The sequence below is a fragment of the Cladophialophora immunda genome (assembly GCF_000835495.1).
Source record: "Cladophialophora immunda strain CBS 83496 unplaced genomic scaffold supercont1.3, whole genome shotgun sequence".
NCBI classification, from domain to species: domain Eukaryota; kingdom Fungi; phylum Ascomycota; class Eurotiomycetes; order Chaetothyriales; family Herpotrichiellaceae; genus Cladophialophora; species Cladophialophora immunda.
In genome coordinates this window covers 1,298,903-1,314,842 of record NW_015622543.1, presented here as the reverse complement: position 1 = coordinate 1,314,842, position 15,940 = coordinate 1,298,903, and the positions used below count along the sequence as shown (strand labels likewise).

The 15,940-nt window shown below is 56.3% G+C and overlaps 5 protein-coding genes across 5 annotated transcripts; 4 read left to right on the top strand and 1 right to left on the bottom strand.

The window, feature by feature from the left end:
• Positions 1 to 893: 893 nt before the first annotated feature.
• PV07_04995 (uncharacterized protein) lies at positions 894 to 1,776 on the top strand (the record flags this gene model as incomplete). Its single annotated transcript, XM_016391856.1, has 1 exon — positions 894 to 1,776. Exon 1 carries the CDS (start codon positions 994 to 996, stop codon positions 1,774 to 1,776), a length of 783 nt encoding a protein of 260 aa, XP_016249375.1. The 5' UTR covers positions 894 to 993.
• A 2,497-nt stretch (positions 1,777 to 4,273) lies between these two features.
• PV07_04994 (uncharacterized protein) lies at positions 4,274 to 6,215 on the top strand (the record flags this gene model as incomplete). The annotated part of the gene is made up of 6 exons (XM_016391855.1): positions 4,274 to 4,322; positions 4,381 to 4,680; positions 4,741 to 5,018; positions 5,076 to 5,194; positions 5,263 to 5,647; positions 5,715 to 6,215. The coding sequence occupies 6 exons, from the start codon at positions 4,274 to 4,276 to the stop codon at positions 6,018 to 6,020; spliced, it is 1,437 nt and encodes a 478-aa protein (XP_016249374.1). The 3' UTR covers positions 6,021 to 6,215.
• PV07_04993 (uncharacterized protein) lies at positions 6,054 to 8,250 on the bottom strand. Its single transcript, XM_016391854.1, has 2 exons — positions 8,211 to 8,250; positions 6,054 to 8,157 (listed from the first exon to the last, which is right to left on the bottom strand). Exon 2 carries the CDS (start codon positions 7,370 to 7,372, stop codon positions 6,536 to 6,538), a length of 837 nt encoding a protein of 278 aa, XP_016249373.1. The 5' UTR covers positions 7,373 to 8,157; positions 8,211 to 8,250; the 3' UTR covers positions 6,054 to 6,535.
• Positions 8,026 to 9,459, top strand: PV07_04992 (uncharacterized protein). The gene has a single exon (XM_016391853.1). It carries the CDS (start codon positions 8,534 to 8,536, stop codon positions 9,026 to 9,028), a length of 495 nt encoding a protein of 164 aa, XP_016249372.1. The 5' UTR covers positions 8,026 to 8,533; the 3' UTR covers positions 9,029 to 9,459.
• Positions 9,460 to 13,736: 4,277 nt separating this feature from the next.
• On the top strand, positions 13,737 to 15,179 carry PV07_04991 (uncharacterized protein). Its single transcript, XM_016391852.1, has 2 exons — positions 13,737 to 14,189; positions 14,253 to 15,179. The coding sequence occupies exons 1-2, from the start codon at positions 13,830 to 13,832 to the stop codon at positions 14,946 to 14,948; spliced, it is 1,056 nt and encodes a 351-aa protein (XP_016249371.1). The 5' UTR covers positions 13,737 to 13,829; the 3' UTR covers positions 14,949 to 15,179.
• The last annotated feature ends 761 nt before the right edge of the window (positions 15,180 to 15,940 follow it).

Sequence of the window (15,940 nt, the reverse complement as noted above, 5' to 3'; positions counted from 1 at the left end):
CGCACGTGGGCGCAGCAGGATGGGGTTAGCGATTATGTAGGCCAGCTTCATTCATCGAGTGGAGCAAATGTATAACGTACGCTTCGGCCACTGACCCGCTACATCCGAACTGGAGTGGATTCATCTGGCTTATGCGAGGTGCGTCCACCCAACTTACACCCCTCGGACTTGTTGTCGAGAAAGCGCGCCAATTAACCCTCTAGTTTGGCCAGGGTCGTGGCGGGGGTGGCGGTGCGAAGGGTGCGAAGGGTGACTGGTCCAAGGAAGGACTTTTGGGCGGCGACAAAACTAGATTCTCAACCCTGCTATGTGAATATCTCTCAGCGTACTACGTATATGTGAGGTCAAGTTACCAAGGCATGTGAGGATCATCACGCCATGTCAAAAAGGAGAAGCTCTCTTCGTCTGTTCAACGTCTCCATCAATTCGGAGTTTGCAGGAACTCCCGATGTGGAGAGATATGAGGGTCGTCTGCGAAGACTTGCCCGCTCTAGATTCAGAGACTAGCCAGGCACATTTCTGCGTGTCCTACGACACTGTCAACTGTAACTGTAAGCAAGTGCTCCGCCCGTGCGGCCAACTCGCCAGGTACGTATGAGTGAGTACTGCGAGGATGCGCTAGTGCTCTGGTGGGAATGGTCCCACCATTATTAATAATATGAAGCCACCTCGAGATCTTGCCGAATTCGGAAACGAGATTTGTTTGAATCAGGAAAGGCGCAGTTGATAATACCTCCCGGCTCCAGGACCACAATTACTATACTCGCTGCTTTCAAAGCACAGCACCGGTATGGCGTCAAGGCTGATGCACTCGGTGTAATCGTCCTCGAAGCGCTCTGGTGGAAATAAATACTGCTAGTTGGCTTTTGCTTTTGTGAGGCCAGCAAACTACAGACAAACAGCAGATACGCAGACCGACAGAGAACTAGTTTCTTCTTTTCTTCCAGCAGTGTCCTTCTGGTGTCAAGCCAGTGCTTTATTAAACACAAAGAAATGGCACCCAAGGGGCTCAGTGAATTGGCAAAGTCGTTTCGCGGCCTGCATCGCCCAGGCCGACCTCTCGTCCTGGCCAACGTGTACGACGTCCTCTCGGCCAGGGCGGTGGCGCCTCTCCCATCCTGCCACGCTCTCGCGACCGCGTCGTACGCCGTGGCCCTCGCGGCAGGCACGACCGATGACGACTTGACGCTGGAGCAGAACCTCGCCGCCGCGCGGCTGATCGGCAGGGTGGCCGCGGAGCACGACAAGCCCCTCACGGTCGACCTGCAGGACGGGTACGGCGAGCGGCTCGAAGAGGCGGTGCGCGGGGCCATCGACGCCGGCGCGGTGGGGATCAACCTCGAGGACTACGACAAGGAGAACCGGCGGTTCTACTCGCCCGACGAGGCGGCCGCGCGCGTCAAGGCCGCCGTCGCCGTCGGCGTGAAGCAGGGCCTCCCGGACTTCGTGGTCAACGCCCGGTGCGACACGCTGGTCCAGGGCGGCGGGATGGCCGAGGCCGTCGAACGCGGCCGCAAGTACCTCGCCGCCGGGGCCACGACCGTGTTCGTGTGGGGAGGCGGCAAGCGCGGCGTCAGCAAGGCGGAGGTCGCGCAGCTGGTCAAGGCGTTTGACGGCCGCCTGAACGTCTCCCTGAAGTGGACCGGCGGGTTGACCGTCGCGGAGCTGGCGGAGATGGGAGTCGCGCGCATCAGTGTCGGCCCGACGATCACGTTTCTTGCCATGGCCGAGTACGAGCGGCAAGCGAAGCATTTGCTGGAACAGGCCCGCATGTAGTCCTCCAAGCTGCTGGCCCGAGCTGTCCCGTTGCACAAAATATAGCCGCATGTGCAGAGCCTTGGAAAATCGAAAAAAGCATGCTAAGAATCTAAGTCAAGATGTGTAATAGTTTCAAGTCAATATAAATTAGGTCTCACTCGTGTGCTAGGCCCAAGGCTTCTCGTAACTAGTGTAATTAATGCCTAAGGCAGTGTTCGGGGAACCATTTCAGTCAGCCGTTCCCCTGCCTGACACGGCCATGGTGGAGAGAGGTGGCAGTGGCAGAGAGGCACCCGCATAAGAAGGCGATGTCAGGAGGTACCCTTGGTGCCCTCGAATCTGCAAGGGAAGAAGCTGGATCTTTGCGTTTTCACATGCAGCATCTTCTCCATCCAGGTCCGTGGAGTGATTATGAAATATGTCCACCTACACCAACGAGTCCCCTTTATCAGCAATGGTCTTGCCTAGAACGAACAATGTGCACGGTTAACGACAAGAAGTGGTATGTGGCAAGTGTAGCATGCGGAAGTCTGTTTTTCAACCTCAGCTTAGATGACAAGTTGTCTCAGGTCGAGTTTTGGTGGCCAAGAAGAAATTTATTGCATGTCTTGTAATTGGATTCTAAACTCCCTATCTAAAGAATAGTACAGCAGACTTTATGCTTTCACCGTAGCTAAATACTCCTCACTGAACGGGTAATCAAGATATCCTTTCGGCTCTTTGAGGGTGTAGAAGTAAGCCCTGTCATACGCGTTCAACGGTATGTTTTCCTTGATCCTGAACACCAAGTCCGGATTTGCGACGAAATGGCGTCCAAAACTGACGGCGAAATCCCGCTCCGGATACTCCTTGTCCACCAGCCTGCGGGCCAAGTCGCCGTTGTACCCACCGGCGAGGAGAACGGGGCCGTTCCACAGGCGGTAGGCAAAGTCGAGTTTGTCCGAGCTCACGACGTCGTCACCACCCTTGATGCGCGACTCGATCACATGCAGGTAGGCAAGGTTCAGCTCGTTGGCTTTCCTGACGAGGTGCGAGTACTGTGGCTTCGGGTCTTCCATGCCCATGTTGAGGTACTTGCTCCAGGGACTCAGGCGCATTGAGACCCGTTGAGCGCCGACGGCGTCCACCATGGCTTGGAGCACTTCGACCGCGAATCGGGACCTGTTTTCGATGCTGCCACCATACTCATCGTCCCGGTGGTTGGTGACATCTTGGAGGAATTGTTCCACGAGCATTCCATTGCCGGCCAGCAGCTCAATGCCGTCAAACCCTGCTTCGATGGCGTTCTTCGCGGCTTGGCCAAACTGTTGGACTGTTCGCTTGATGTCCTCGACGGTCATTTCCCGGGGGATATCAGCGCCTTCCGTCCACGGAATGGCGCTTGCTCCGACGATGGTGAAACCCTCTTTCTGAGCTTCGGATGGATCGGCCATGCGGCCCATGCCCATGACTTGGAGGAACATGAAGCTCCCTTTGCGGTGGATCTCGTCTGTGATTTTCTTCCAGGCCGTGATCTGTTCGGGCCTCCAGATCCCTGGCGCGTTCGTATAGCCACTATGCTCTGCAGAGAGGAGGTTGGCCTCCGTGATGATGAGCGTGCCCGGCATGGCGGCCCGCTGGGAGTAGTATTCCAGCATCATGTCTGTCGGCACATGGTCGTCGGTGGCTCGCATTCGGCTCACAGCAGGCATCACAATGCGATGTTTGATTTCGATATTCCCAATCTTCATTGGTGTGAATAGACGTGATTCGGCCATGGTGAAGCGGTCTCTCTTCGATTTGGAGGGCGACGCAGGTTAGAGCTAGGAGAGTGGACGGAGGTATGCTTGTGCTGTTAGTCGGTCTGGCGTTGAATGTCACGGTGTATGAAGAGATTGAGGGAGCCAGATACCCCGATTATATAGAACTCGGCATTTGCACAGACTCACTCTATCCGTGCCCTCCTTACCGTAGTTACTCATGCTTGACACCGATGTGCTTGCCGCGTTAGTGGCTGTCTCGCCGTCTTTCCCCTGCTGACGAGCAACTGCTCCTCAACATGACTCTAAACAAAGGTAGGCCCATTTCCAGGCAGTGGATCTTGCTCCCAGATTCTTCGTAGTCAGCAACTATGGCGTAGATAGTATACGAACTCATAGTTTCGTCTTGGCCGACCGGCGGCTGTGTGAGTGGTAATACTCGCCTCTTTTACTTGAGTACTCTAGAGGTTAATATTGCTGGGTCAATAGTGGACTTGTCTCGTTTCGTGCTCGGGGGCTATCACGTAGCTGGCGAAGCGGCAGAGCCTTGTGGACCATTTAGTCGCGCTTAGTAACTTGAACTTATATCGACACCCACCACCAGCCACACCATCGATGACGTCGGGTCCGCCATGTAAGAAGCTCGGCAACCAGCTGACACATCACGCGTTTTAGGAAAGATCTCAACTTCTTTCCACTTAAAGATATGTGTTGCTTGCCGTGAGCCATTGCTTCAGAGGCGCCGGTCATAAAGCCAATCGCTGGGAAAAACAAACATGGAGCCAGGTGGTTCAGGCCCAACGGATAGCACTGGTCAGAGCGCAGGTAAGTGACGGTCTCAGCGCCAGTAGCCCTCACTGTCTCTCGCCAACACATATCACAGATCAATCCTTTCGCTTCGTTACCATACAAGACCCCGAAGAGTCCAAGGACCGCGAGCTGAGGCGATCTATCCGGTCACACGCCGTCAGGCAGGCTCTCCAGAGTAAAAGAAGGGACGAGAGATCCCGGAGCCAGCATTTTCGTTCCGCTCCTTCCAACCCCGACCCCTCACATACCCGAGAGAAGGCGACACAGACTCGAGCATTGGCCTCTTCACCCCTTTCGACCCTCGGCGTAATCCACAGTCCCTCGGAGGACGGTGAGGCCAGTCTTTCAAGGTTAAAGTCCCTCCTCAGATCTGGTAGGTCCTTTGACGTAGTCGCACCCAGATTTTCTACGCCGATTCTCACGTGGAACGCAGACGAAGCAAAGCAAGCTCTTGAGCCCGTCTTCAGCCTTGGGGACGAAGTTGCTCTTCAGAATTTCCGCTCCGTCTTCCGCACAGGGGTGGACGACCCGGCCCTCTTGAACGCGGTCCTTCTCACAGCGACCTTCGCCGCGACCAAAAACGTGCTTGATCACGAGTACCTCCAATACCAGGGCGAGACGATCAGGGCCATCCGCGAGAGGATCAGCGTGTCTGATCCTACTACCACCGTCTCGACAATGGGTGCCATTCTTCTCCTCGCCGGTATCGAGGTGTGACAACCCAAATGCCCCTTTTCCGCTGCGCATACGCTAACCTCGCGTATTCAGACGCGCCTGGGGATGCGAGCGCAAGTCGAAATCCATCTGAAAGCCATCCACCGTCTGCTTGAATCCTCAAAGATAGGCCAAGTATACCTGACTGACGGCATCAAGCGTGCCATCTTCTGGTGAGCAACGAATCCATCTTCTCTTTCTGCTTGCTCCTCGCCTTTTGGGCTGATGGAAAATCGAATAGGCAGGACCTGTACGCACACATCCTGACCGCCTCGGAACGCATCGTGACCCATAATACGTTCCACGAGCTGCGGTGGGAGAGAGATATATTTCCACCGGACATCTTTGTCCTGTCTCCAGGATTCCAGAGAAAGGCACAGCTATTCCCCGAGGAGTTTTTAGAGGTCCTCGTCGACATACACGCGATGCAATGTTGTCGGGACTCGGCGTTCTTCGCGTACGAGGACACGATATCCATGATGCACGTGGACAATCAGCAGGCGTGGGTGCAGTCCAAGCTGGTGGGCCTTCCGACGCTGCCGTTCGTTCAGGAATGCTGTCGCTGGGCAGTGTATTTGGCTGCGTCGATGCTCTGCTGCAAGATCTGGCGGTTGTCCGTGATCCCAGTAAGTAGCACCACCTAGCCAGAGCGGCGGCCGTATATGAGCTGACATGTGAGTGCGCCCCCGTTAGCCGTGGATCTCCGCGCAGCTCCTGCAGAAATTGCAGCAGCAAGAACAACACGACAAGTCACTCTGGGACGGCCATGGCGACCTGCTGGCGTGGACTTTGTATATCGGAGGCGCGTTCGCTCCCGCCGGCGCCGTCCGGTCGGGCTATGTCGGCCTCTTGCGGCAGGAATATGCGTCAGAATGTGGCGACCTGACTGCTTCTTGGCCCGATTTAGTCGACGTTCTCAGGCAGTTCGTCTGGTCTGAAAAGGCGTTTTACCAGCAGGTCAGGTCGTTTTGGGAGGAGGTGATGTCCGGTGCCGGGTAGAAGGGGTGCGACATTGCAGAAAAAAAGAATAACGTGCAAACTCCAAAGTAAGGGTTTTGTGTCTGTGAATCCTTAAAAGTGATGACCATCATACCTCTCTTCTTCGACGGCGAGCAACATAAGTCAGACCCCCTATCGCTGGTTCAAACCTGGTGGTGGCCCTGACTGGATCGGAGATTCGAGGCTGAAAAGTTGCGTTGTCTTCCAAGATCTATATGGGTGTCAAGTAGTGCTCGTCCAGGAAGCCCCAGGAGACGGGCAACGCACAGTGAGGCTACAGGCCTGATGGGATGAAATGGCTACATTACAACTTGAGGGGTTATTTGACTATTCGACCGTCCGACGCTAGGTCAAGCCCAGCTTTTAAAGGTGAGTCTCGTTGAGCGTGCAGAGCACTCCCGAGCAGCTCCGTGGGCTGACCGCGCGAGCCAGATTCAACTCCTTGCTCCCGAAGATCCAGCTGGGTACATGTCCTATGAAAACTTAAGAGCGACAGCACCTCATCTCACCTCACCTCACCCGCCATATTCAACCTTGTAGCTCGACCCCCTCTCGCGGACCGACGCCTTGGGCAGCGCGATCCGCAGCACCCCGTCCTTGAGCCGCGCCTTCATCCGGTCCAGGTCCACCGTGTGCGGGAAGGTGAAGGACCGCAGGAACCGGCCCGCGTGCCGTTCCGACAGCAGCGTCGTCGCCATGGGCTCGTCGTCCTCGGCGTGCGAGGACGATTCCCTGCGGTGCAGCTTGTGGGGTTTCGCGGGCTCGCTGCCCTTTTCGCCGCCGGTTTTGCCCTCGTTGTCGCCGTGTGGGTTTTCGCCGTCGCCGTCGCCGGTCTGGGCGTGTTCGTGTTTATGACCGTGTTCGTGCTCGTGGTCCGGGGAGCGAGTGCTCGTGTCGACGCCCCGGGGTTTCGCACTCCCCGGTCCACCCTCGGCGGTGGCCTGGCTGGCGCCTCTTTCCACCCGCGCCTCCTTCTCCGGCCGGATGCCCCAGACATTGCCCCATTCGTGGTACAGATCGAGTTCCGGCGCCTGTGCCTCGACCAGCAGGCCCTGGGAGCCCAGGCGCTCGATCCTGATGTCGTTCGGGTTGTGGATGCCTGGGAAGTCGCCTTCTAGAAAGTATGCCTCGGCCGTTTCTCTGACAGTGAAGTTCGGGAAGACGACGTCCTCCTCGTAGACCGAGTGGCCCTGGCTGTGGCGGCGATGATGTTTCTGGTTGAACACCGTGTCCAGCTCCCCGGCGCCCAAGAAGTCGAACACCGAGCGGATGGATGAGCGGTGGTACGGCCCGCGCGAGTCGAAGGTAACGTGCGGTGGTTTGAGGACTGTGTTGAGATTCAACGGAGACATTGTGTGTGACTGTGCTTTATGTCGAGTGGTTTGGTTGGTAGTTCGAGACAGCTTGTCTTCTTCCTTTATTTCTGGGGGGTTGTTCTTACATTCCCTTATTTATACTCGACCAACGTTGACAAACACCCAGAGATCCGTCACATGAGTTTGGGACGGCGAAGCAGGGCAAGGGGCGGAGTGGTGGAGGGGATTGTACTCACAGGGTCACGTGGCATAGCGGGCTTTATGGCTCACTCCACCTCGCATCATCCAACGATTTCCAGTCCACAAGTGTCTTGGTAAGACTATTTGACGGTTCTAGAGTGTTCGCGATTTGGCCTTGTCGGGTGGTGTGATCGAAAAGAGCCTCGGACGGCCATCCGACTGATGATCGCGTGAGCTAGTTGATTCTGGGGGATCTGGAGATATTCTCCCACATTCTCCCACCAGCAGAGGTATTAGCGAGAGAACAAAAAGAGAGTGACTCTTCGATCAACGACACTATCGTTAAAATGGTGATGCTGTTGCGAGGCAGCTCCCTTGGCACAGTCCAAAGTTGGTGGAAAGGGGTGTCGTCTTCAGATATAGTCCGTGTTGCTTCATGTGACGCGGTGTATGCCTGGCTCCGCCTGCCCCATGCAACAATGGTACGACTGTCGACCGGTGTGATTTTGGCCAATGACCTCGAGCAATCTTCTCTCGATTGCCCTCTGAGGACGTGAACAAACCATGTCTTGCGTGATAGGGATAGGTTAGATTGGCATCACCTGCATTGGGATTGCCAGAGGTGTCAGCATGCACCACAACTGGCCGCATCCGTTAGTCTAGCCAGGCTCCAGACTCTAGCTCTGGTACGGACCGTCGAACAGCCTCGCAAGCAGTATTGATGTACCATGGACCAAGATCGGGGATTGTAGGTCTGCCAAGGAGAATGAATTCGAGAAAACAACCTGATGCTCGTAAACACCAGCCCCAACCTTTCCCTATGGGACGGGGCGAACCAGCGGGCTGATCTTGAGCACCTGATGGTCGACGGACCGGAAGTTTCTACACCCCAGAACCCCACAAGTATAAGAGCATCCTGATTGCCATCTTTTCGAGTCGCGTTGGCATCCATCTCCCCCCTAACAAATCCATCTTCGCAATCAAGCAAGCAAGCAAGCAAGAAAAGAAAAATCGGCCATGCCGGAACAAAACAACAACGGCCTGCACTCCTTCAAGACCAATGCCGAGGTGGCTGTTATGGCCGGCAGCGGTGTCTATGCTGCCAACGAACTCGGCAAGGCAATCTCCGAGGACTACAAGGACGCCAACGAACACTATGTGAAGGCTGCCGTTGGCGCCGTCGTCGCCGTCGGAGCCTACCAGCTTCTCAAGAAGCAGAAGCGGGAGCGTGAGGACGACGACTACGAGAGCAGCGACGACGAGGGCCATCACCATCGCCATGAGCCACGGCCCCGTCGGTACTCGCACCATGAACATCACCACGAACACGAGGAGCCAGGTCATCACCGCCGGCTCTTGGAGGAGGCTGTGGGAGCGTACAGTTTGGGAAAGGAGCTCTTGGGCGACAGGCGGCACCACGTCATCCACCTGATCACCGAGGCCTTGGGAGCCGTTGCCGCCGTGAAAGAAGCCAACGACAGGGGCAAAGAAGCCCGGGAACGGGAAATTTGATATCAGTCAGGGGCCGGGAAGGATGGATTTGGGTTGTTGAGTTGGATGGAAAGGAAACCAAGGCAAGAGACCATCTCGCCGGACGCAGATTGCCAGCGTCATTTGAGCGACTTTTTCGAGCCTTTTTGGCGGTCCACAGCACGTCTGGAGCTTGTAATGACAGCGGATTGAGTGGTGATCACGTGGACGTGTCTTGGCATCGACCGCATCGACAGCGACAGCGCAGGCCTTTCAACAACTGCTGGTTTCCCCTCTACTACCTCCTCTGACCATCAGCTACTAGCGATTTGGGGACCATAATGACCTTCTAAGCGATCATTGTATTTTATCTTCCATGAGTCTCAAGTTCAGGGCCGAAGTTCAGGGCCGAGTTTCAAGTAGCAAGCAAACCTTCAACAGTTGTGGCGTGAGGAGAAAATCCAGGACTTGCAGAGCCTCGTGTTCGTTCTCGTCGATAGTCCCCGATCGCAACCGACCGTCTGATTATTGCGGCTAGGGCCTTTTGCTCCATCTCGTTCCGACCTGGGTTGTCTCTGACCTGGAGATATGCTGGCGCGTGGAACCACTCCCGCGAAACTCTGCAGGTAATTCCCACAGCCCAGGCATCGGTCGCAGACAATCTCTCCAATGTCATGCTATCATCACACACGTTAAGGGCAGCTGGCGCCGCCGTCCAAAGTCTCGCTTATGTCTCTGCTTGCGCAATATGTTTCGGCCTAGATCTATCTAATCTCGCAAATGTGCGGCATGGGATTTGTCGAATCGTGGTCTTTCACGAGGATCGGATTCAGCGCCGGATAGTGTTCGGGGGTGGTTTGCCAGGTCACCTCCCAACCATCAGATGAGCATGCAGCCGTGGCACCTCCTGAAGCCCGTTGGAAATGGATTACGGGCCAAGAATCCAGCATCCTGACCGAGGACTTGAGAGAGAAAGCTGAGGGCCATTCCTTTCTACGACAATTGCTGCAGCATCTTCGCGACATAGCAGGTAAGTGGATGAGGTTGCGACACATTTACCAACTCTCATGCTAAAACTGTCTCTCGGCTGGATCCTCCCGCTGCACCCGCTCCGTCACCCGCAATCCTCAGCGCTGTATGTCAAGCTCCCTGAATCCCCATTCCTCAGTTTCTAGTCCAAGCATTTACTACTGGTAGCTTATCCTCAGTAACTGGGGAGCCCGTGAATTGAGTTTTCCCGCTGTCCCATCTCCCGCTTTCTCAAGACTCGTCCGTATCATAGCTCCTCCTGGCTAGACGCCAACATCCTGAACATGCTCAGCATAGCCCTTGGTCCTGTCCAACCCTTTGGGACTGCCGCCCAGCTCGACGACCTGGATATCGTCGTCATTCTCCATGGTCTTTTTGTCCAAGACCCGTTCTCCAAAGACCTCGGGCATGGTCTCGAGCGTATGACCTTTTGTCTCGGGGAAGAAGAGGAACATGATCAGGACTTCGACGGCGACCCACCCGACATAAACGAAATAGTACTTCCAGCCGATCGAGGCCAGCCCGATCGGGTTGACGAACTGGTTGAAGAAAAGCGACGCCTTGGTGGTGAAGACGGAGATACTGAGGCCCATGGCGCGCAGGCGGTAGGGCAGGATCTCGGTCGAGTACAGGTACAGCGTGGGGATCAGGCAGAAGTTGTAGCCCGTGTTGAAGATGAAGATGAAGCCCAGGGACGAGCGGCCCGCGCTGGCCGACTTGTGCTCGTTGTAGACGGCCACCGAGGTCGCGAAGCCCACGAGTGACAGCCACATGAAGGTGCCGCCGCCGACGAACAGGACCCGCCGGCCGACCTTGGTGGCGAAGATGACGGCACAGAAGGAGGTGACGTAGTTGACGGTGGTGACGAGGCCGTTGAGGCGGGTCTGCTCCTGCTGTCCGGTGATGCCAATACTGTCCAGGATCTTGGGGAGATAATACGAGATCAAGCCCGTGCCACTCCACTGTCCGAAGACGGCAAGGGATATCAAGATCATGAGCCGTTTCCGGTTTTCCGGGGTCTGCAGGAACAAGCGAAGGCCCTTGTGCTTCATCTGCTTCTCTTGCTGCAGGGCTTCCCACATCTCGTGGTACTCGGCGATGGGCAGAGGATGGTTCGGGTCCCCCCCACCGTGGTGCTTGACCAGAATCGCAAAGGCCTCGTCACCCCGGTCCTTGTAGCACAGCCAACGGGGCGACTCGTCAAGGAACCAGATGGCACTCGTCTGTATCAGCGCGGGACACGCCTGGAAGAGCGTCGGAAGGCGCCAGGCCCATGAGCTCGGGATGTGGACGCTACCGTAGGCGACCCACGCCGCCAGCACGGAGCCGAGGGCGAAGCTGCAGTTGTACATGGCGGAGAAGAAAACCCGGTGTCGCGGGTGGGCCAGCTCTGCGAGGAGAATTGGCGCCGCGGCCAGGGCCAGACTGATGCCGAAGCCGACGACGACGCGGCCGCCGATGAACAGCCCAATGCTCTTGCTCACGCACTGCAGGACGACGCCGAGCATCATGATGATGCTGCCCACGAAGATGGACCATCGCCGGCCGAAGCGGTCAGACACGATGGCGGAGAATGGCGTCGAGCCTATCGCGCCGAGGGCGTATGCTGAGCTCGTGATCCCGAGCAATGCCCCGTCCGGATGCCCGAACTGGTCCTTCCACTCGTCGATGCCTTGGAGGGCGTTGAGGACCGAGCCATCAAACCCGTTTGTGGCACAGACGACCAGTGTGGCCGGGGCAAGAACGAGGTAGAGCCTGACCAGCGCCGGCGTCAACCCGAGGCCTTTCTTATCCTCTAGGGCGAGGACCTCCGACACCGTCAGAGTGGTGTGTACCGCTGAGTCCATTGTGTCTGAGGTGAATGATACGAGAACGGAAGAGAGAGAGAGAGAGGAGATAGGAAAGGAGCAGGGACTGACCGAGACGGGTCAGGTTGCAAAAAGCGACAGGAGCTGCCAGCTTATGTAGGAAGCAGCAGTATCCATAGCCAAAGCCAAAGCCATATCTCCAATAGCTTCCTGGATAATTAGCAATCGCACCGAGTCAGGACCAGGGACATGTGGTCGTAGTGGTATAGTTAGTTCGATATCGACTATCAGCCATGGGAGCCAGGAACCCAATGCACAACAAGCATACCCCGTCACCCCGTACCTACCTGCTGGGCACTCCCCGCCTCCTCAACCTCCCCCGTTCTGTCCCCGTTGCATGTCTTTCCCCATGGGGGAGAGGACTGAGACGGTGAGAAACGGGTAATGGCCCCCGAGTCGATCACAAGGTAGAATTGGCTGCTCTGGTCAAGGACGGAGAGAAATCCTCGATAGAGAACTCCTTTAGGGGGGCGATCGTCGTTTCGTTGGTATATCCGTCCATGGTGGTTCGTTGTATATCCATTGCTGCTTTCGGGTTGGTATCGCGTAGGGGAAAACTTTGGTGTGTCCGTTCGAAACTCTCCACGCGCATTTACCCAATGCATGTTGGAGACTTTAGGAGGGTATGGCAAGCTTGTTCACGCTGAAGGCCTCGCACCGAACTAGTTGCATTGGGGGTTTCTGGACATACCCAAGGTTGATGGACATGGTATTGTTTGTTGGCGGTTGTTTCCTTCCCCCGCATTGTTGGGCGTCTCCGCAGCCTTGTGCCGAGTAGCCGGAATATTTGTCGATACCGACGTTGCTGGAAAATCAATCTCAGTAGTAATAACGCAGAACAACCGACGGGGCCCTTGGGGAAGGCACCAAAATTTGCCTATAGGCTGGGTTATAGCGCCTCCAAAGATCTCTTTAGCCGAGCGCATTCTCTGGCTCGGTGATTGAGTTGGGTAGTCACAGTGTCCGTCGCAGCTGAGTCGTGGATGGTCTGGAGAGAACACTGGTGAGGAACGGGCTGTAGCCAGTACATCGCTTCCAATTCCTGATCTTTGTTAGAGCACCTCTGGAAACAAGCAAACGCCAAAGCATTCTTAGCGAGGCGGCTAGGTTTGCAAGGCTCGATGGACGCCGCATCTCAGCCTAAATACCCAGGTCAGCAGGGCCGGGCAGGGCGTCCTTGATATTTCCCTCAGCTATGGACTCCATTTTCAGCGAACGAACATGTTGAAGCAATCCCGTCGAGCCGTGCTGAACCTTGGCCCCGGACTTGGGTTTCCGTCTGGCCGTCTCGCTGCCCTTGGTTCTTGGGAGAGAGGCCATTGTTCAAGTATTTCAGCAGGAGTCAGAGCTGGCTCCAGCTATTAGACTAGCTTTCCTTGACCAAGTTCTCGCTCCTTGCACCATTCCACTGTGTCTAGGATGAGCATAGAAGTGTAATGCATCGGTCTCGAGGGCATGAACAGTCGGGACACGGTCAGGAATGAACTGCAGGAACTGCGACAAAAACGCTTAGTCGGCACCTGAGGCCAAACCAGCAAGACTCTGGCAGACGTTGGAGAGGTCAAGGTTCGTGGCCTGAGCCACAGGGTTGTCGTGCATTGCTCGGGGAATGGCCGTCGGTGTCCTTCGCCGTTCCTGCGCTGGTCTGTCATTGGCAGCGCCGCGTTATGTAGGGCGCACAGGTCGAGCCGAGTCAAGCGGGGTCGGGGACAAGCACGTTGGAGTCATAATGGTGCGACTGAATCGTAGATCGAGGCAGAGTTGGGGGGATGTGACTCTTATGCTTCAGCTGAGGCATTCGAGATGAGGGGGAGAGAGAAAAAATATATGTATCATATCATACGTGGCTAAGTCATTCATCTACTAGGTACCACCGCCAACAGTGATCAGTACATCTTCCAACGCCCCCTACTAGACACACCAATCTCATCGTAGCCGGCCCAGCCATGGTCCTGAAAACATCCCACGACCAATACCCCCCCTTCCCCGAGGGCGTGCGAACCGCACCACTCGTGTCCATCTCGCTCCCCAAGCTCGAGGCCTTTGACGAGGATGAGTCGCGCACCTTCTTCCAGGCGTCCAAGGAGCTCGGCTTCTTCTACCTGAGCATGGAAGGGTCGGCGCTGGGCGAGAAGATCGTGGCGCAGGCCGAGCAGCTGCACGCCGTGCAGAAGCAGTTTCACGCCCTGCCCAACGACGAGAAGGACCGGTTCGCCAGGGAAAAGCTCGACCCCTTCTTCGGGTACCGCATCCTGGGCACGCGGGAGATGGAGGACGGGACGATCAAGCGGAATGAGAACTATAATGTCAATCACCACCGATATACCCAGAGTGACCTTCGGAGGTTGTATGCTGACTTTTTTTTTTAGATGCGCAAAGACGATCTCATCGGCAACTGCAAACCGCTGCCCTGCCCAGATCTCATCAAGCAGCACTGGACCCTGTTGGGCGACTACGCCCGCAACTGCCGCGCCGCCATCGACCTCATGTTCACCCACCTGGAGAAGAACCTGGAGCTCCCCATCGGCACCCTGGCCAATCTGCACCGCATTGAGGAGCGATCGGGCGACCACGTGCGGTTCAACAAGTCGACGCCCGGCAAGTTCGACGAGCAGAAGGCCCGGCTGGGCGAGCACACCGACTTTGGCTCCCTGACCATCCTCTTCAACTGGATGAGCGGCCTGCAGATCCGGCTGCCCGACACCAAGGACTGGGTCTACGTGCGCCCCGTGCCCGGCTCCGCGGTGGTTAACCTGGGCGACGCGCTGGTCAAGTTCACCGCTGGCCTGCTGCGGTCCAACGTCCACCGCGTCGTGCCTCCCCTGCCGCCGCAGGACGGGCGGGACCGGCACAGCCTGGTGTTCTTCTCCCGCCCCGAGGACGCCGTGGTGCTGCGGCGGCTCAAGGGCGGGCTCATCGACAAGCAGCCCCAGACGCAGAAGGAGGAGATGGAGTTGACCAGCGAGGAATGGATTCTGAGACGGAGCGTGGGCGATCTCAAGGGCGTCTACACGCACCAGGGCGGCCTGGAGCTGCGGTTTCCCATGGTAGAAGGCAAGGCCTGAGCAGGGGACGACGAGGGAGACGTTTCTTCTTTGCGTTGGCGAGGTGATGATGTAGGAGCCAAGATACGTGTAGTTTCAGGGATTAGGGCAAGACGTCATGGTAGAAAAAGGCACGGGTTGAATACGCTGCGCTTGCTCATGATATCGATATGCCCCTTCGCGCCTTAAGCCGAAAAGGGATTTGATCGCGAGGCTTTCGGCCGTGAACAGCAACAACAACGACAACCAACCCATCAACCACCCTCAGACTTCCATCTTCCAAACCCTCTGAACCCCCGATATTCTGGCCGTCCGCCTCCTCCATTGTCCCATCCCCAAAATAATGTTCACTCTCTGTGAGAAGATCTGCAGAACCTAGGCAGCAGCAACATCGACCCTTCAGCATGTAAAACTGACTTGCATGGAAAAGCAGCAGGCCAGCCCTCGTTAATCCTAGGCTCCAACCTATCGTCGCATTGTTTTCCGGACGTAATGTGCATTTCGCTGCGGAAAGTCCTTGCCCAGGGCCCTCTCCAGATAGGTCTCGAAAACAGCTAGCTCCTCAAAGGTGCCAGCACTCGGAATTCGAGACGGAGGATACGTCGGCGTCGAGTTCCTCCGTCTGGCAATACATCGATGGATGGGATTGGGATAGCAGTGGAATGGATGGGGAGGAGATGGAAACATCTATATATACAACCCCTAAATTGTATGAAGAGATCGCTTCACAACTATATCAAGTCAAAACCACCCAGTTCGTGTCCGACGTCTGTCCTTGCGCAGAAAACGAAGTGCGTCATAAAGCAGACCATCCCACAAACCCCCCCAGATCCTCCTTCACCGTGAATAAACCAGACCACGCGATACAACAACAAGGTCTACGGCACGACCAACTTGAACATGGACGCGTATGACGAAAAGGACCAGACGCTGGCCACGGAGCACAGCTGCGCCCAAGCGAGCGGACGATGTCACCAAGATCCCAAGCATGAGATCTTAGCCTCAAGCACCGC